The sequence below is a fragment of the Giraffa tippelskirchi genome, chromosome 7 (genome assembly GCF_054371585.1).
Source record: "Giraffa tippelskirchi isolate mGirTip1 chromosome 7, T2T-mGirTip1v1.2.pri, whole genome shotgun sequence".
Classification (NCBI taxonomy): Eukaryota; Metazoa; Chordata; class Mammalia; order Artiodactyla; family Giraffidae; genus Giraffa; species Giraffa tippelskirchi.
In genome coordinates this window covers 93,692,255-93,713,110 of record NC_137281.1, presented here as the reverse complement: position 1 = coordinate 93,713,110, position 20,856 = coordinate 93,692,255, and the positions used below count along the sequence as shown (strand labels likewise).

General features: G+C 37.3%; 1 protein-coding gene across 1 annotated transcript in view; it reads left to right on the top strand.

Annotated features, from left to right (window-relative positions):
* The window catches only part of LOC145512747 (uncharacterized), a 41,009-nt gene extending 21,149 nt beyond the window's left edge, over positions 1-19,860 (top strand). Inside the window, exon 2 of the mRNA XM_081507110.1 lies at positions 18,003-19,860. Coding sequence (XP_081363236.1) covers positions 18,003-18,239 — 237 coding nt within the window. The 3' untranslated portion in view covers positions 18,240-19,860. The remainder of the gene's footprint in view (positions 1-18,002) is intronic.
* The last annotated feature ends 996 nt before the right edge of the window (positions 19,861-20,856 follow it).

Sequence of the window (20,856 nt, the reverse complement as noted above, 5' to 3'; positions counted from 1 at the left end):
TTTTAATGCTTTTTCAAATCCCAGAGCGATGTTCTAAAATCAGAGTGGACAGAAATCATGAATTCTAACTGATGAAAAGTAGAATTGTGCCCTTGACACTCTTTTCTTTTAAATTTCTAATTAAATTACTTTGCATGACTACTTTTTAAATCATTAAATGTAACAAATCAATAATAATAATAAAGCAGACCCAAGGAGCAGTAGAACATAAGTAATTATTGACTATCTCCCCCCAAAACAGCAGCACAAACACTTAACACTAATAAAATTTAAATCATTGCATCCGACAGCTATTCCCAAACTTATAAATGGACACCACTAGGCAATTCTGTCCAGTTCATTTTCAGCAGTTAATATCAATGCATTCAGCTATTGGCAGCGCATTTACATCTTAACATGGCTAAATCATTCAGACTGGAATCCCACTAAAAATTACACCATGATTAAACAGTGTTTTGTAGTGGAAAGGCTCAAGCTTTTAGACAGACCTGGGTTCATATGCAGGCTTTCTAAATTATTAGCTGTGTAATTATAAAATAAGGACACCAGTACCTACTTGTCAGTTGTCATGGTAAATCAATGCAATGATATATTTGATGAAATTGATATTTATTGAGCACCTCCCATGAGTCAGGTAGCCTACTATTTAATCTTCTAGGCAACTTAATGAGGCAAATATTACAGAGTCAGGCTTTGAATCCAAATCTTAGTTCAGATTTCTTGTGCCTTCCACACCTCATTATAGGATGCTTGTCATGTGTAATATAGTGTTGCACATCAGATGTCTAGCATCTTTTTCGGTTTGCATGACTAAAACTTTGTCCCCATTGAACAGCAACTTCTCCAGCCTCTGGCAACCACCATTCTACTCTCGGTTTGACTACTTGAGCTACCTCATAGAAGTGAAATCATGCAGTTTTTGTCCTTCTGCAAACGGCTTATTTCCTTCTCATGGTGTCCCCAAGGTTCATCCATATTGTAGTATATGACAGAATTTTCTTTCCTATAACTTAATAATATTCTATTGTATGTATGTACCATATTTTCTTTATCCATTAATCCCTTGATGGATACTAAGATTGTTCTTGCCACTTGTTGTTCAGTCGCTAAGTCATGCCCAACTCTTTACGACACCATGGACTGCAGCATGCCAAGCTTCCCTGTCCTTCACTATCTCCCAAAGCTGGTTCAAATTCATGTCCACTGAGTTGATGATGCTATCTAATTATCTCATCTTCTCCTGCTCTCCTTTCCTTTGGCCTCAGTCTTTCCCAGCATCAGGGTCTTTTCTAATGAGTTTGCTCTTCACATCAGGTGGCTAAAGTATTGAAGCTTCAGCTTCAGCATCAGTCCTTCCAGTGAATATTCAGCGTTGATCGCCTTTAGGGTTGACTGATTTGATCTCCTTGCTGTCCAGGGGACTCTCAAGAGTCTTCTTCAGCACCACAATTCAAAGGCATCAATTCTTTGGCACTTGGCCTTCTTCTTCTTACCTCTTGGCTATTGTGAAAATGGTGCAATGACAATGAAAATGCTATTTGTCTTTGAAATTCTGATTTCAGTTCTTTCAGATAAATACTTAAAAGTGGGATTTCTGGATCAATGGTATTTCTCTTTTTAACTTTTTGTGGAACCTTCACATAGTTCTCCACAGCAGCTTCACCATTTTACACTCCCACCAACAGTGAAAATGAGTTCCGTATCCTCAGCAGCACTTACAGTGTTATTAATAATAGCTCATTTTTGTAAAGCCTATCCAAAATATTCAGCTTAATTTTTGTAGAAACAGATCTGCTTTGTTCCACACTCATATTCCATGGGAATATGTAACACACAAGAAAGTGCAAAAACTCAATAACAGTTACAATTAGCATATTTAAGTTTGGAATAAAAACAACCAATCATTTGAAAATGCACAGCTCAACTGGGAGGGACAGAGTGGTAGAAATCTGGAGAAGAACTTGCAGCCTAAAAAATGCATCCTTTCATGAGGTATCATTGACGTGTTTAAAAAAGAGAGAAGAAAGGATTACTCTTGTGGAGGTGAGTTAAGAGAGAGCTTACTCCTTGAAATGAAAGGGTTGAACAAGATGACCTCTGAGGGTCCTTCAAGATCAAAATAAGCCTCTGTAGTAGACTAAAAGTGATAGAACTGGATTCGAATTTCAAAGCTATCATCAGGGCCATACATTCCATAAGTCCTTGAAGGTTTTAATTGAGTATACAGATTTCATACCTTGCACATTGACCCCTCCTCAGATTTTCCTTGACAATATAAAGGAATTGTATAGGCTTTCTTCTAGTTTAAGAGTTTCCACCTCTGTTTTTAAAGCTGATGCATCTAAAATGCACTGTGAGTAGAGGGTATGGCTAGGCCAGGCAAAGAGAAATGTGGCTTCTGACTGGTGAGCAAGGCAGATTTTTCTGCAGTGCTGTTTCCCTTTTACAAAATGAGAAGATTAATGTGATGATGACTATGTCTTTGTCTAGTCCTACAGATTAATAATTCTATGATTTTTTAATACTTTCTGTACTCAGAAATCTTCATGTAAAAATTGTCATGTACTTGGTAGCAGCTACCACCTGAAAGGTTTATTACTATTTACAACTCTGCCTTCCTATGTGGTAATCAGACTGAATGTTTCTACTGAAGATCAATAACTCCATGCCTTGTAGCTATTACTATCCCTGCGACTACTACTATTTTTAATACATACCAGGTTGCTCTGTCACCTGATGTCATAGTCACCTACACTGGAATCCGGATTGCTCTAGTTTCTGCTTCAGTAGTAATTTAGAGCATTTCTCTGCCCTCTCTGTTTAGAAATATCACACGTGAGAGTGTTATACTACAATTTGTTGAGTATCATGCAGTTGTCTCTTCCTCATACAAGGCCAGTCAGCAGAACTATGTTTTCATGAGCATCCCTTCAGTCCTGGTCATCAGGCTGCTTTTAAGAACTTTGTAGTTATTGCTATTTTCTTGTCATTTGATTTTCAGGTGGGATGAAATTATTTCAAAAGGTTTGTTTCAGCAGTTGTTCATGTTTACATACCTGTTGAATATTAGACAATGCTAGGCTGTTGTTTTTCTTTTTTTTCATGATTTGCTGTGGTTTGGGTTTTCTGCCACATTAGAGCTATATTTTCTGTCGATTTTTCTACATATGTTTCTCTTCTTTCAATTCAATTCTATTATTCTTAGTTAAGATCTAATGAAACCTTACAGAGTACATCATGAGAAACGCTGGGCTGGAGCAAGCACAAGCTGGAATCAAGATTGCTGGGAGAAATATCAATAACCTTAGATATGCAGATTACACCACCCTTACAGCAGAAAGTGAAGAAGAACTAAAGAGCCTCTTGATGAAAGTGAAAGAGGAGAGTGAAAAAGATGACTTAAAGCTCAACATTCAGAAAACTAAGATCATGGCATCTGGTCCCATCACTTCATGGCAAATAGATGGGGAAACAGTGGCTGACTTTATTTTTTTGGGCTCCAAAATCACTGCAGATGGTGATTGCAGCCATGAAATTAAAAGACGCTTACTCTTTGGAAGGAAAGTTATTACCAACCTACACAGCATGTTAAAAAGCAGAGACATTACTTTGCCAACAAAGGTCCATCTACTCAAGACTATGGTTTTTCCAGTAGTCATGTATGGATGTGAGAGTTGGACTATGAAGAAAGCTGAGCACCAAAGAATTGATGCTTTTGAACTGTGGTGTTGGAGGAAACTCTTGAGAGTCCCTTGGACTGCAAGGAGATCCAACCAGTCCATCCTAAAGGAGATCAGTCCTGAGTGTTCATTAGAAGGACTGATGTTGAAGGTGAAACTCCAATATTTTGGCTGCCTGATGCGAAGAGCTGACTCATTTGAAAAGACCCTGATGCTGGGAAAGATTGAGGGCAGGAGGAGAAGGGGACAACAGAGGATGAGATGGTTGGATGGCATCACCAACTCAATGGACATGGGTTTGGGTAAACTCTAGGAGTTGGTGATAGACAGGGAGGCCTGGCATGCCCCAGTCCATGGGGTTGCAAAGAGTTGGACACGACTGAGCAACTGAACTGAATGAAACTTTAAAACAGAAATCCCTATAAATTTGCAGCTCCGTACTTCCAATAGAGAACTTTATAAACCGCCCGCACAATCTATGCTAGGCATCACTAAAGGAGCTCAGTTATGTTTAGAACTATTGAAACTGCACACAGAATGCTAATGCCATAGAGTGACCTACTGTCTGTGTATCCCTTAAGGACACACAATTCCTGGGTGTCTGTTACCTTGACTTCAAATGTTACCTACAACTTATTGAGTTTTAAGAATAATCCAGGTTTCCAAAAGCATGATCTAACTGATTTAAACTCATGGGACCCAGCTGCATCCGAAGATACACAAAAATGTTTTCATTAAAGAAGACTGTCAGGAAACCCAGTTTCCCTCCATTTCTACCTGAAAATGGGTCAAGCAATTCAGAGCAGTCAATCAACCTTAGTGCATAGGTAACTATTTTTAAATCAACTTTTCATACTATAATGATCCTCATGACCTTGCCACTTGAGTTTCCATGAAATGGAACAAGTTTAATTAACCTTGCTTGTAGGTTTAGATCTGCTTCAGGCTTTGATGCCAATCCTATTACTTTGCAGATGAAGGATTATGAATTTATTTTTGTAGCCTAGAAGACTCAGAATATGAGTCCCACTATCCCAGTTATTGCACTTCTTAGTTTTCTTTTTCTTTCCAAAAGATATAGAGTAGCTTTCCTAGAACACTGTTAGTGTCATTCTTCTAAAAGCATCTTGTCTATCAGATGGCTGAATGAATCCATTGCAGAACCTAAACCTACACAAACACAGCAAACAAACATAAACATCAGCTTTGAAAATAATTTACGGAATTGTAAGAATATGCAGATAATTTAATGATTGTTACATTTACATCTGTCACAGTTTGATTTGTTGGAAATTACATGAGTTGGATTCTACAGCATGTGTTTATTTTACTAAACAAATTGTGTCCCAACCTGTCCCATCTATCCTGGACATCCAGAATCTATCAGGTGAATTTATGCTGATGGTTCATCAGCATCAACAGTGCTTTGGGACATCTAAGTACTACTTTTAGCCCCAGGAAAGGATCCTAACCTCTAGGAAAATATTTTAAATAAAACCTTGCTAATATTCATTTCTGTAGGCACCTCAATTTAGTTGATACTGCTGTTTCCTAAAAGATGATTCTATTTGAATGTTGCACATGAAAGAAGAAATCCTAGTTTAACAATTTGAGGTTGTGTTTTATCTAGCAAAACTCATTTGCTTTTAGTTTATATCATAATCAGTGTATTGCTTTGGCCCTTACATGGTTATGTTTTACCAATTGTGTAAGACTGGTATATATACTAAATGTTATATACTGGTAATACACTGAATATTAGTTATTGCATGATATTTCAAGGAAATTTAACTTGAGCAATTACTGATTTCATCCAGATTCTGGTGCCTCTGTCAAGAAGTTAATGTTTTTTTAAAGATAAAATGACTTTATAATCTATCATTATTTTCTTATCAATTACAATTTCATAATCTCCTGATTAGCTGGCACTTGATGCTTAACTTTACATGTTAGCTCTGCAGGATCCTTTTAGACATTATTATTGCAAAGAAAAATCAAAAATCAAAGTGAATTCTTAGTATTATACTTGAAGCAATAAGGTACAATTGCTGAAACAGCAGCCAAGCATTGTGCTATAGAACTAACTCACAGCTTGGTGCCCAGTCCCTGCTGAGAAGGAAATGTAGGGGAACTGGCAGAGTTTTCCTACATCTGCTCCCTGCTGCTAATGAGCTTTAACCTGTTTCGTTCTTATTATGCTTACTGTTTAGATATTTTGCTTGCAAAATTAATTCTTTAGCTGAGAGAACACATGAAAGAGGATATGATTTGTAAAGTAGGGCTGTTTAAAAATTAAAAGGTATCAACGAGGGAGATTAGAGGCTATAATGAGTGACGTGGTTACTTAATATCAATTCAAGGGCAGAAGCTCAGGTGGTAAGGCAGGAATTGCTTCTCAGTTTCTGTAATGTGGGCTACAGCTTCAGGAAGCACAGTTTTTGTTTTGCATTGTGCATCTACACCAATGTGCTTTACATTTATCAAAGAGATGTATTTTTTGTCTTGAAAGCTACTTTGATCCTCTAAAAAGTGCCAAAGTTTTAGTGATGTGTAGCCTCTGAAAACAATTGTTTTCAGCAACAGTACTTTATTATAATCAAGAACTAATGAATACCTATGCCCAACTATTATAACCTATCCCTGATCACCCAAGCAAAAGCAACAAGAACTCAGAAAATAAATAGACAGACCCTGAGATTATTCTCAATAAATAATAATAATAATAATATCATTTTTATAGCCATAGACTCTTGCTATTTAAACAGCTTTCACATATTCCTTTGTTCCTCGCTTTAACTTTCTAAGGCAACCCTATAGGTATTGTTCACTTTATAGATGTAGAACTGGAAACTTGAAAGCACATGTTATTTATCTTAACTGGGTGAAAATTCACAATGGGTCCATATAAATCAGTGCGCATCCAATCAGTGGGGAACAGGATGGTAATCTTTAGATCCGCGGAATCAACCTCACCATGCTCATTGTCTTTGTCAATAATCATCCACAAAGCTCTCCTGATTCTTGAATAGAAGCCAAATGGATTAGTTTTCAGCCAAAATTGCACATTATTTTTGGTGATGACATGGTTTGAAACATTCTGCAAGAAAAGCAAATTACTCTACTATAGCATTTCTCAAACTTTTTCTTTGAAATGTTACAAAGTAAGAAAAAATGCTTTATTGTCTATGCCAAAGATTTTGACTGTGTGGATCACAACAAACTGTGGAAAATTCTTAAAGAGATAGGAATACCAGACCGCCTTACCTGCCTCCTGAGAAATCTGTATGCAGGTCAAGAAACAACAGTTAGAACTGGACATGGAACAACAGACTTGTTCCAAATAGAGAAAGGAGTACATGAAGGCTGTATATTGTCACCCTGCTTATTTAACTTAGATGCAGAGTACATCATGGGAAGTGCCAGAGTGGATGAAGCACAAGCTGGAATCAAGATTGCCAGGAGAAATATCAATAACCTCAGATATGCAGATGACACCACCCTTATGGCAGAAAGTGAAGAGGAGCTGAAGAGCCTCTTGATGAAAGTGAAACAGGAGAGTGAAAAAGTTGGCTTAAAGCTCAACATTCAGAAAACTAAGATCATGGCATCCGGTCCCATCACTTCATGGCAAATAAATAGGGAAACCTTTGAAACTGTGACAGACTTTATTTTCTTGGGCTTCAAAATCATTGCAGATGGTAACTCTAGCCGTGAAATTAAAAGATGCTTGCTCCTTGGAAGAAAAACTATGACAAACCTAGACAGCATATTAAAAAGCAGAGACATTACTTTGCCGACAAATGTCCATCCGGTCAAACCAGAGTCACCATCTGCAGTGATTTTGAAGCCCAAGAAAATAAAGTCTGTCACAGTTTCAATTGTTTTTCCACTATTGTGGTTTTTCCAGTATTCATGAATGGATGTGAGAGCTGAAAAAATAAAGAAAGCTGAGCCCGAAGAATTTATGCTTTTGAACTATGGTGTTAGAGAAGACACTTGAGAGTCCCTTGGACTGCAAGGAGATCCAACCAGTCCATCCTAAAGGAAGTCAGTCCTGAATATTCATTGGAAGGACTGATGCTGAAGCAGAAGGTCCAATAATTTGGCCACCTGATGCGAAAAACTGACTTATTGGAAAAGACCCTGATGTTGGGAAAGATTGAAGGCAGGAGGAGAAGGGGACAACAGAGGATGAGATGGTTGGATGGCATCACCGACTCAATGGACATGAGTTTGAGCAAGCTCTGGGAGTTGGTGATGGACAGGGAGGCCTGGTGTGCTGCAGTCCATGGGATTGCAAAGAGTCTGATGTGACTGAGCTGAACCGAACTGAAGAAAAAATTCATGCAGATGTCCAGTTGTTGACTGCATTCTTTTTATTATAGTGTTACTTGTACATGTAACACTATAAAACTAGCTATGAGCTCCTTTACCTATAGCTTTTTATCAACTATACAATCAAAGCAAACATTAAGGGTAAATAAAAATAAGCCTACAAAACCAGTACAACTATGATTAAAGCATCACTTTATTGTGACACATACTTCAATTAATTTTAAAATTATATAGCTTTCACAAATATATATGTCTTTATTGAGAAAGACAATTATTTTAATAATCCTCAGACAGATTAATAAAGAAATTTCAGAAACAAAGATATCCTATTATATATATATTTCTACTCACTGCTAATGAACTACTGTGAATTAATATTTAAAATATAAGACTGACAATATATCTCCTGACCAAATAGTTGCTGACTCCTATGTTTGACTTCTTTTCTGGCTGGTATAGCTATACTGCTGTAAACTCTAGAAGGTGGTGAGGGACAGGGAAGCCTGGTGTACTGCAGTCTAGGGGTCGCAAAGAGTTGGACACAGCTTGGTGACTAGTCAACAAAATAGCTATACTGCAATGTGACAGATAAGGACTCCTTTCTCCCACTATTTCTCTCTGTACCATTGTAAAACCTTCTTGGCCTCTACCTGTCATGAGGGCATCATTTATGCATTAAGTCCACCTAAGTTCTCTTCCTGTTAGTTTAAGACTCAGTAGTACATTACTGTACTGCAATATAATTTCCTGATGTTGAATCATAACCTCAATGTTATGTTTATTAAATATTAGGAATCTGAAGTTTTATTCTTTTAAAATATCTTTAATGGTGAATTTTTACTACAAAGCAGTTTTGTCCTTAAAACTGACAAAAGATTCAGAGCAATAATAGTGAATGACTGCAACATTCAGTGCCCATCTTTGTGTGTGTAGTCAGTCACTCAGTGTGTTCAACTCTTTGTGACCCTATGAACTCTGCCAGGCTCCTCTGTCCATGGAATTTTCTAGGCAAGAATACTGGAGTGGGTTGGGATTTCCTTCTCCAATGTTTGTATATGTTAGAGGCAAATGACCACTTTAACCACTAGTACTTTAAATGTCCACTGTAATCAACAGGTCATAAATATATGTAGAAGTATCCAAATAAAGGATGATCATCTAGACAAATCGAAATATGCTTATATTATTCTCATAATGATGCTGAGGTGGGAATTGATGCTATCCCCATTTTACAAGTGAGGACACTGAAAAGTTAAATGACTATTCTAAGATCACACAGCCAGGAAGTAGCAGAGCCAGAATTCAGGCCTTAGTTGTCTGGCAAGTATCAATGTTCTTAGTCACTGGCAGTACCAGTTGGAAGGACAGTAATGTCAGCACAACTGCATTCGTTAGTTGTTTAAATACACAGGCTTATTTTGCTATGTGCCCTTTTTTAATGAAAAATATACAGAAATAGAATTTTTAAAATTACTGTCAATGCCTACTTAATTGTGGGCACAACTAATGTATTTTTTTTTTTTTTTTACTAAAATAAGATCCAACTTTTTCTTTTTTTCAAGAAAATAAAGTAAGCAAATTTATTGTTTGACTAATCAGGCTGTATAGAACTCACTGGACAAAAATGTGTGTATGTGTGTGTATTCTATTGTAAAACCAAGTATCTTATTTCAAAAGGCAACCCTAATTGAAAAGAGTCACTGGGGCTTCTTATATTGATTGTAAAAATAGCAATTTCCACTTGAGAATATACTTCAAAGTCTTTCTCAAAGCTACCACTTTTTAAAGTCGTTCATTCATTGATTTGTTTGCTTATTCGTCCATTTGACATTTAAAGAAAACATTTTTCTGATTATAATAGTAATGCATATTCATTACAGAAATTTGAAAAATCCATTAAAGTACAAAGAAGGAAATGAAAATCCCCTTCTTCCTTCTGCACCCAGAGCTAATGACTATTTTGTACTTGGTTCATGTTCCTTCATAAAGATATCCTGATGTGGGTGGGCCCCTTAGGCAGCCTTGCTGCTTGCCTCTCAGCAAGACTCAGCACCTGATTGTCACCCCTCAAAGAAAATCTACCTTTACAAAGTACAAGAGAAAAATAAATATTTTGTTGAAATTTCCAGGAGGAGGCAGAGAAGAACAGTATAGCTTGCACAGAAAAACTCAATAGACAATCTCCATTAGACATTCAGGTTCTCTGCCATGTCCCTAGATGCTATTAACTGCCAACTGCCATAGTTCCTTGCTCATCTTTAGTCCCACCACACACAGCCCAGCCTTTCCTTGGCTTCAGCCCCTCTTCTCTGTGCATCCTCTCACAGGTCTCTCCACTCAGTGAGTAAGGACTCATCTTAACAACCTCCAGGTAGCAATAGTGGTAAAGAACCCTCCTGCCAATGCAGATGCGAGATCTGCGGTTTCCATCCCTGGGTTGGGAAGATCTCCTGGAGGAGGGCATGGCAGTCCACTCCAGTATTCTTGCCTGGAGAATCCCATGGACAGAGGATCCTGGCAGGCTACAATCCATAGGGTTGCACAGAGTCAGACACAACTGAAGCGACTTAGCATGCCTGCATCTTTATACACCAGCACAGGTTTGCAAGATGCATTTGTTGATATTTTTTTTTTTTACTTATTATGGATAACTTTTTTCTTGTCTCAGATATATATGCACACACATATTATCTATGCATTTTAAGAAACTGTACCTGCTATTCTTTGATTTTTCTCCCACACAATATATTTTATTTTCCTTTACAATTAAATGTTCTTTATAAGCATAGTTTTTAATAGGTCATCTATCAAAAGACCTCATTATCTGATATCTTATAATGTATTTGACCCCTACTTCACTGTTGGATATTTTGCTTGTTAAAAATTTTTGCTATTACATCTAACACTACAATAAGAATCCCATATAGCTCTTTTCTTTGTGCTCATCTCTGTTTTATTAAATTAACTCTTTAAACTTGGAATTTGAGTCAAATTGAATGAGCATTGGGAAACTGATTATAAATTTCCCTCCAGAAAAGTGTTAGCATGAAACATTCATTGAAGACATTAAATACCAGACACCATGCTACCTTCTGAGGATTCAAAAATATGTAAAATGTATTCCCTGTTATTAAAGAGCTTGTAGTTGAGTATTTGCTTTAATTAGATGGTGGCCCCTGCTACTGTCCCTGAAAAGTCTATTTGAATTTCCACTAAATGAAATGGTTGAGAATCTGTTGGCTCTGATCCTAAATTTTTTAAAAAATTATATATATATATATATATATATACACACACACACACACATATATATACACATACCACTCTAATTCTTAAAGTCAAATAAACTTTCATATACAACGTTTGCCAGCATCTAAAACTATGGGCATATAAAATAGCTTTTGCTTTATCCCTCAAACTATGATTTTTTAAAAATGTATTACTTTTTATTTATGGATTAAAAATTATTTTCATTTGATCTTGAAGAGGAAATCATTGTTTTGTTCTTATGTATATATCATATATAAAAACTAGCATTTTAAAACTTGGTTACAAATGAATGGACATTGATTAAACTCATGGACTTTGAAGAGTCAGCTGATATGTACTTCACATTTGTTTTCTTCTTGTGTCTGGATACAGTAAACATTTACAGGCCATTTTCAAGAGTACCAGAATGCAAGAGACATGAGAAGGGGTGGACAGAAATGCATTAACCTCCAGGAAATGCTGAAAAACAGTGATTTCCCAGATTAGTAGAAGGGTAATGTAAACTGGCAAATATTGTACAATTACATTCAACTCTATGAATAGAACTTGAAGTCGTTACTTATCGCCAACATGTTTAGGCAGAATCATGTGTTATGTGCTGTCTGTAATTGGCTCTTACAAATGCAGAGGGACAATATTCACATTTATGGTCTGAATTTGGTAGTTAAAAGAGACTTTTTGTGCAAATAAGGCTGCTAAATAATCTAAATGACAATAGAATCCTTTAAAGACTTTACAATGCTTAAATGATGGTATGATAAAGATGTCTGTAAGGCTAGGAAAGAAGATGGAGGATAGCAAAGGTGGGCCTAGCAACAGCCAAGCTTTTAGATGCCCTTCTCCTTCCTTTGTTTCTCATTTTAGGTGACTAAATGGTCCTTATTTTTCTAAATGTGCTAGCACTTTTCTTAGGCCTGAATTGGAGATAGTTATTTTAAGAGGATCTAAAAAATCACTTGACTGTGTGGATCACAATAAACTGTGGAAAATTCTTAAAGAGATGGGAATACCAGACCATCTGACCTGCCTCTTGAGACACCTGTATGCAGGTCAGGAAGCAACAGTTAGAGCTGGACATGGAACAACAGACTGGTTCCAAATAGGAAAAGGAGTACGTCAAGGCTGTATATTGTCACCCTGCTTATTTAACTTATATGCAGAGTACATCATGAGAAACGCTGGGCTGGAAGAAGCACGAGCTGGAATCAAGATTGCCGGGAGAAATATCAATAACCTCAGATATGCGGATGACACCATCCTTATGGTAGAAAGTGAAGAAGAACTAAAGAGCCTCTTGATGAAAGTGAAAGAGGAGAGTGAAAAAGTTGGCTTAAAACTCAACATTCAGAACACTAAGATCATGACATCTGGTCCCATCACTTCATGGCAAATAGAAGGGGAAACAGTGGCTGACTTTATTTTCTTGGGTTCCAAAATCACTGCAGATGGTGACTGCAGCAATGAAATAAAAGACGCTTATTCCTTGGAAGGAAAGTTATGAGCAACCTAGATAGCGTATTAAAAAGCAGAGACATTACTTTGCCAACAAAGGTCTGTCTAGTCAAAGCTATGGTTTTTCCAGTAGTCATGTATGGATGTGAGAGTTGGACTGTAAAGAAATCTGAGCGCCGAAGAATTGATGCTTTTGAACTGTGGTGTTGGAGAAGACTCTTAAGAGTCCCTTGGACAGCAAGGAGATCCAACCAGTCCATCCTAAAGGAGATTAGTCCTGGGTGTTCACTGGAAGGACTGATGTTGAAGCTGAAACTCCAGTACTTTGGCCACCTGATGCAAAGAGCTGACTCATTTGAAAAGACCCTGATGCTGGGAAAGATTGAGGGCAGGAGGAGAAGGAGATGACAGAGGATGAGATGGTTGGATGGCATCACTGACTCAATGGACATGAGTTTGTGTAAAGTCCAGGAGTTGGTGATGGACAGGGAGGCTTGGCATGTTGCAGTCCACAGGGTCGCAAAGAGTCAGACACAACTGAGCGACTGAACTGAACTGAACTGAAGAGTAAGGATAAAGGCAGATTTAATTTTAACAGCTCCACCACTATGACATACACAATACCTTACATTTTGAAAGAACTTACTACACTCAAAAGGAAAAAAAATATGTGGGTTTTGTGTGTACAGTGGCTTACACAAAATGATCATCATTTTCTCTCTGGAAATGAAATCCATCTTGGTCTTAAATTCTTCTATTTCTTCAGAGAGTTGAAATGCCAGTTGAAGGCATTCAGAAATTTAAAGTAACTGATTTAACAATCTTGGACAAAGAGAGCACCTCTGAAAGTTTGTCTCAATGTTTGACTTGACCTAGGAGAGTTTCTCTGAGACTTATTTTCTAAATAGTACCCTAGCACCTTGGGCCAGCAAAATGGCCTTTAAGCTTGAGTGAACAAGGTATTTCTTTTCCTCTAGTGCAAAGCTTCACTATTTCATCTTTTCAAACTCTTTTACTGCACTCAGTGAGGAATTATATTGACAAGAGTAGAATTTATCTCCTAGAGGAGAATGCTATGCTTCTGTTAAGTGCTAATATAACATTTATGTGTTGGTACCTTAATAACAGCCCCAGCTTACCTAATGAAAGTTGAAAGCAAACAGTACGCTCTGAGATTTTATTATGACTGAAGTGACTGCAATTTGAGGCAAATTATCCCTATTTTTGTTCCCATATCAAAAACAGCGATGCTAAAGCAATTGCTACATGTTTGGTATGGAATTAGGTTCCACTCTCATTAATCTACAAGGAAGAGCATTTTTCATGTAAACAGCTCATGAGGGTCAGAGAGAAGAGCTGTTTCTGTGAAAAATGCTTGTCAATAACTTTGTGAGTGAATTTTGAAATAAAGTGCCTGTAACCTGTCATTATTCCTTCCTCTCAAAGTCGAGAGTGAGTGGATGAAAATTGAGCATGTGAATTGAAAGCAGGGTGAGTGTTATGGCCTTATCGACTTCAGGTAAAATGACTGTTTTAACTTGTTATTATTTTTCCATTCAGAGGTCAGGCAATGTACAATATTACCAGCATAGACTGCAGTGTAAGCAAATTGGTATACAAAAAGGCTATTACCCACACTCACAAAGCAAAGGAAAGTATAAGTCACTAATATCAAGTGGACTTGTGATCTCTACAAAAACGAAACAACCAACAGTGCTTTGAAAGAGAATGGCACAGGATTTTAAGTATAATGCACTTTGGAGACAGAAAATATAAACCAGTTGAAATAAAGATGCATATGTTTAGAAAGCAGTGACATTTTTAAAATCACATATTAATCTTAGTTGTTTTGCAAAGGAATTATGGGACCTGAATACTGAGTGTTAGCACCTCAACTATATGTCACCTTAAATTTTTTTCCTGCCTAAAATCATCTTTTTAAAAAATTCTTTATTTACTTATTTATTTTTGGCTGTGCTGAATCTTCATTGCTTCAGGGCTTTTCCCTAGCTGTGGCAAGCAGGGTCTACTTTCTAGTTGTGGTATGCAGGATTCTCACTGCAGTGGCTTTTCTTGCTGTGGAAGCACAAGCTCTAGGGCAAATGAGCTCAGTAGTTGCGGCTCCCAAGCTGTGGAGCGCAGGGGCTCAGTAGCTGTGGTCCACAGGCTTAGTCACTCCACAGCATGTGGGATCTTCCCAGATCAGGGATCAAACCCATGTTTCCTGAATTGGCAGACAGATTCCTATCCACTGAGCCACCAGAATCCCCTAAGATCATCTTAAAAGTAATAGGCTGTTGAGTTTTTGAAGTATATCTGATATATTCTTATCAAAAGAAAAATATTGCTGTGGTTTTCCTTTTCACCTAGGGAAAAAAAAATCAGTGAGACTTCAGTACACCAAAAACCCTTTCCTTGTTTTCTAAATTTTTATTTCTAATTCTGACAGTTTAAGAATAGTGTGGCTTTTTTAGGTTTGCAAGGAAACATCTTTTCTCCAAGTAATCTCAGGCCCATGGAAAGTATATATTTAATACTATTGTTCAAACACCTTATTTTTTTCTGTTTCAGAAAACCGTCTAGTGTTTTTGTCTTTAATACTGATTTTTCCATTACAGACTCTATTGGTCAGAAAATGAGCAGATTTGCCTAGAAATTAAAATAGGTTATAGAAGGATTCAATGATTGAAACCAAATTTAGGAGGAGAAAGGATTACAATATAATTTTGAAGACATGTTCATATGCCTATTCAGCAGATTTTGCCCAAAATGTCAAATGTTTGCATTCTTTTACTTCCAAAAAAGTTTTCCCTGCTTCAAAATAATTATAATAACCTAAGATAAAAGCTCAACATTCAGAACACTAAGACCATGGCATCCAGTCCCATCACTTCATGGGAAATAGATGGGGAAACAGTGGAAACAGTGGCTGACTTTATTTTTCTGGGCTCCAAAATCCTGCAGATGGTGATTGCAGCCATGAAATTAAAAGACGCTTACTCCTTGGAAGGAAAGTTATGACCAACCTAGATGGCATATTAAAAAGCAGAGACATTACTTTGCCAACGAAGGTCCATCTAGTCAAGGCTATGGTTTTTCCAGTGGTCATGTATGGATGTGAGAGCTGGACTATAAAGAAAGCTGAGCACCAAAGAATCGATGCTTTTGAACTGTGGTGTTGGAGAAGACTCTTGAGAGTCCCTTGGACAGCAAGGAGATCCAACCAGTCCATCCTAAAGGAGATCAGTCCTGGGTGTTCATTGGAAGGACTGATGTTGAAGCTGAAACTCCAATACTTTGGCCATCTCATGCAAAGAGCTGACTCATTTGAAAAGACCCTGGTGCTGGGAAAGATTGAAAGCAGGAGGAGAAGGGAATGACAGAGGATGAGATGGTTAGATGGCATCACCGACTTGATGGACATGGGTTTGGGTGGACTCCGGGAGTTGGTGATGGACAGGGAGGCCTGGCATGCTGCGGTTCATGGGGTCGTAAAGAGTTGGTCACGACTGAGCGACTGAACTGAACTGAACTGAACTGAAGATAAATATATTGGCATTTCTTTGCTTTGTGTTTCCTCAGTCTATTTGTTTCTTTAAACAAATATTTACTAGTTGGACATTGTGACAAGCATGATAATACAATAACCTCAAGCTCCATGGAGGCAAAGGTTTTTATCCGCTTCTGTTTAGTAACATATCCTAACCCTCTAAACCAGTACCTGGTACACAGCAGACACCTGACTGATATTTGTAGAATGCTAAATAGACATGATTGGGGCTTGCACAGTGTGTTTAAGAGGTTGTGAATAGGTCAGGGAAGACTTTTCCCAGTGAAACATAGGTCTAACGTTCAGGAATATTGACATGATTAAACTAGAGAAAGTTGGAACAGAGCCTTATGTATCAGAAGAGCAGAGAATTCCAAAACTGAAGTTAGCAGAAAGAAGACTACCTGCTGTTAATTCTACTTGGCTCAAGCTACGAGTCAGGGGTAGGGCAGACAGTTGTTTGAAGTACATAGGGGCCAGACCTGAAAGGCCTCAGAAACCATGCTAAGGAGTTTGACGTTAGGTCAAAAGCCACTGAATGATATTAAGCATAAAAGGGCTTTTAAAAAGCCGATGTATCTTAGAAAAAGATTACTCTGGCTGAAGTAGAACAGATGGATTGAAGAAGATTAGAATTGGTGAGACCAGTTAGGTCTCAGAAATCTAAGCAACATGTAAATGACAGTGGTCTAAATTAAAATCAAAGTGAGGGCACAGAAATAAATAGGCATATTTTAAGTGATTTAAGGAGTCAAAAACGACAAGACTTGTGACTGCTTCGAATGAAGTAGGGAGAAGCTACAGAAGACAGAAAAGACAAGGACAAGACTCTGCTCTCAAACTTTGGGCCACAGAATGGATAAATGCCATTTCCCAAGATGAGAAAAATGTATTTGGTAGAGAGGGTGGCACATTTATTTTTGGATTTGCTGAGATGTTGAAAGCACCAAGTTGTTGTATCCTTGGTTTCTGTACCGATTTTCTTTTTCCTATTCTCCCAATCTAGATTTGCACAAATCCATTGCAAATGAACAAAACAAACCTAAGCACCTATCATAGTAGTTATGAGCCTACTTTTCTCACAACAACACAATTTGTATTTTTCAATATAGAAATATTCTTTTTCCTCAAAAATGTCTTTTTCAAACACAAAGGAATACAAAGAGTAAACTGTTTCTAAGACTTAATTGTAACTATCCTGAATGGTGACTAATAAATGAAAAGCATGACACCATAAACACAGGCACCACAAATGATGTACTGTTCCCTTAAGGAGTTAATGTTGAGTGTTATCTGTACAGGAAATATACTTCAATAGTTTTGTGTTTATAGTTGTATGACATGCAGGGACTAACGTTATAAGTTGAGCTGAATGTATAGACCCACACCTGTGTTTGAATATAATATGATTTTTAATCTTTTCTCCCTCTTGATTCCACCAAAGACATTAAAATAAATATTCAAAATGCAAACATATATAATAGGACTCCTAGTTTGTATTGTAATCATGGGCAAAAATTATTAATTAATTAATTAGGAGCTAGTAAACAAAAATATTTTATATGTCACCTGTATTTCAACCTGTTTCCATTTATTACATAACTATTGACTAAATTCTTGCTCAAGTGTGTATATGTGAACCTAATATGGTTTCCAAATTATAGCAGATCCATTCTGATGTCAGCCTCTTGATTTTTTTTTTTTTTTTTTTCTAGGAAGAACACGAGTGTCACGGCAATGCCAGGGACACAGGGAGCACTGCGGTGATAGTGGCAGTTCCCCATCTTCCCAGAGAAGCTGCTGCTGAGTGGCATATCATTGTGGTGGCAGATGAGCCATCTAGAGGGAAGCATTTTGCTTTGAAGAAAATGTCTGGTGGTCTTCAAATTGAATGTAAAGCTGTGATTTCCAATTCTGCTTCTAGTTCATCTTTCTTCATTGCTTTAAGGTAGATGCCACCCCCAATTTCCTCACCTGATTTAAACAGAACTCTGGAAGATCTGATGACAGTGATTGTACAAGCAAGGAGAACACTCTGTGAAGACAACCAACCTGTGCCACTATGTTTTAGAATGTTCTTCAAAAAAAGACAGCATTAATGCCCGTTTATTGCAAGTAGGTAAAAGAACTATTAGAAAGATGAAAGGAAAGTACAGACTCTGGAATCACACCATGTATGCTTGTCAGAAAGAGAATTTGAGAGAGAAAGAGAGATAAGTAGCATGAGTAACATAGGTAGCGTGGGAGACGACTGGATTCCCAGTCCAGTTAGTGAGGGTGAATGTAAGATGGGAAATGTGAATCCGCTCTTTCCTCTATTGATCTCAGCTCTCTTATGCCTTTTGTTTGAACCTCTTACTCTCCTATAAATGATTGTAGTGTTTAAAGATATTTTTCCTTTTATATAACCCTCTTTGTTATATTCCAAACCATACTGTACATTTTAAACATTTATACAAACATATTAGTGAATAGGTTTGTGTACACAATACCATAAATACTGTACTTTGGGGATGACCTATGGGATTTAGGAGCTTCCCAGGTGGTGCTCAAGGTAAAGAACCCGCCTGCCAATGCAGGAGATGTAAGAGACACAGGTTTGATCCCTGGGTTGGGAAGATCCCTTGGAGGAGGGCATGGCAACCCACTCCAGTATTCTTGCTTGCATAATCCCACAGACAGAGGAGCCTGATGGGCTACAGTCCACTGGGTCACACAGAATCGGACAGAACTGAAGCAACTTAGCATACATGCATGCATGGGATTTAGACTAACCCAATGTGAATCTGACTCCGTGATACATACAAAATGCAAGCCAAAGTCTCATTCCCAAAACCAAGTCTGACTCAAAAGGGAGCCCCACTATTTGTGTTCCAAAGGTATTTTACTAATATGGCTTTGATTTATCCATCTAAGAGACAGAAACTACCAATGTGCACCTGGCATATTTCACCATGCAGCTGGCTACCTCAAACAGGAGGTCTGAACCAAAAGGCACTTTATTCTCATCGAGTCATGGTCAAGAGTCAGAACTAGTATCCGACCAACTGGTTAATTTCCAATTTGGATTGCAATGGGAAGTTCTCCCTCTTCCTAGGCCCATGGAAGTGCTTCCTCTTCCAGACCCATGGAAGTTTTGGTTTTCTTTGGACCAGCCTCATGTAAATAAGACTGACTGAATTTGATTCAGAGTGGTCAATCCAAATTTGATCTACTATTCCTTTATTGTATTAGCTTAAATTGTGTGCAAAACACCTCAGTGGGTTTTCAAATGCAGTTGCACCTCAGGCCTTGATGTAGGTGAATTTGAATTCATTATTTGCAAATTGAATTGTGTTTTGAACATTTTATGGAAGTTAGCTTTTAAAATGCATTATTTCTTATATAAGATATTTCTTAAGTAAGGTGAATAATTCCTTGCTCATTTATCTTTTGTTTAAGCACAGATTTTAATGTATAGAATCTGTCTAAATCAAGAAAGTTTCTAATAACTAACTAACTAACATCTTTTCTTCAGTCTGTTGTTGAATGTTTTTGTGCAGACTAAACAGAGTAAAAACAATTACATCACAATAATCCTGTGGTATTAATATTTCTTTATAATATGGGGAAGAGAGCAAGTTACAGGTGGTTCTGATCACCATGCCAAGAGTGGTCATTTGGCTCCTTAGGGGATGGTAAGGTATAGAATCCTCGTTATCTGCATTCTGAGTCCATTTCCTTTTCACTACTCCAGGGTCTGCTACCAGAAGGGGAAATAGGTGTATGGAAATTAAAGAAGTGGCTTCTTCCACATGTCATTAGAAAGTCTACAATAGCTTTGAAATTGGCTCATAAAGGGAAAAACAGAGACTATACTAATAAATTCACTACCTAATGAGCATAACTAAATCTTTTTGCAGCCTTGAGATTTCCATAGTTTAATCCTTTGCGAAATAAAATGCACCATAATGGCCATCACAAGCCACCATGGGACAACTCTAGTTTTGGAGAAATACTTACTACATATGCCTTCATAAAAATACTTCTGGGTATATCTCTTTGTACCTGTATGTTAGCATTTAAGGGCAGGGTCTATACATTCACATTTTATGAATATGATATGAAACATTAATCTGTATTAATTTAATAATGTAAAAGATGGTACTCTAAAGTCCCAGTATCCTATTTTCCCCTATGTAACCTGAAGCAATATTAAAAGGAAATTCAACTTGACATTCCATAATATATTTAAAACATAAGACAAAGAAAGCAATGAAAACACAGCAAAGAACAAGCTCCTCTCATCAGGAAGGAAAGATCAAACATAGAGCCAAACAGAATATGATAGCTTGTTCTATAAGGACTAGTTTTAGAGGAAAAAAAATCACCTGGTTAAATGTATTTCCTTTCTGCAGCATGCCTGCTTGATTGAACAATCCAAAATATCATAATATTTTTTGAATAAATTATACTCATTTTGTTTGAACAAGAAATTTAACATATATTTAAAGAGTACAGTTCTGTGGGGGAGAGGAACTGTGCTGAGCTATGCATTGTACTAATGGCATAGGGTGCAGAATGAGTCAT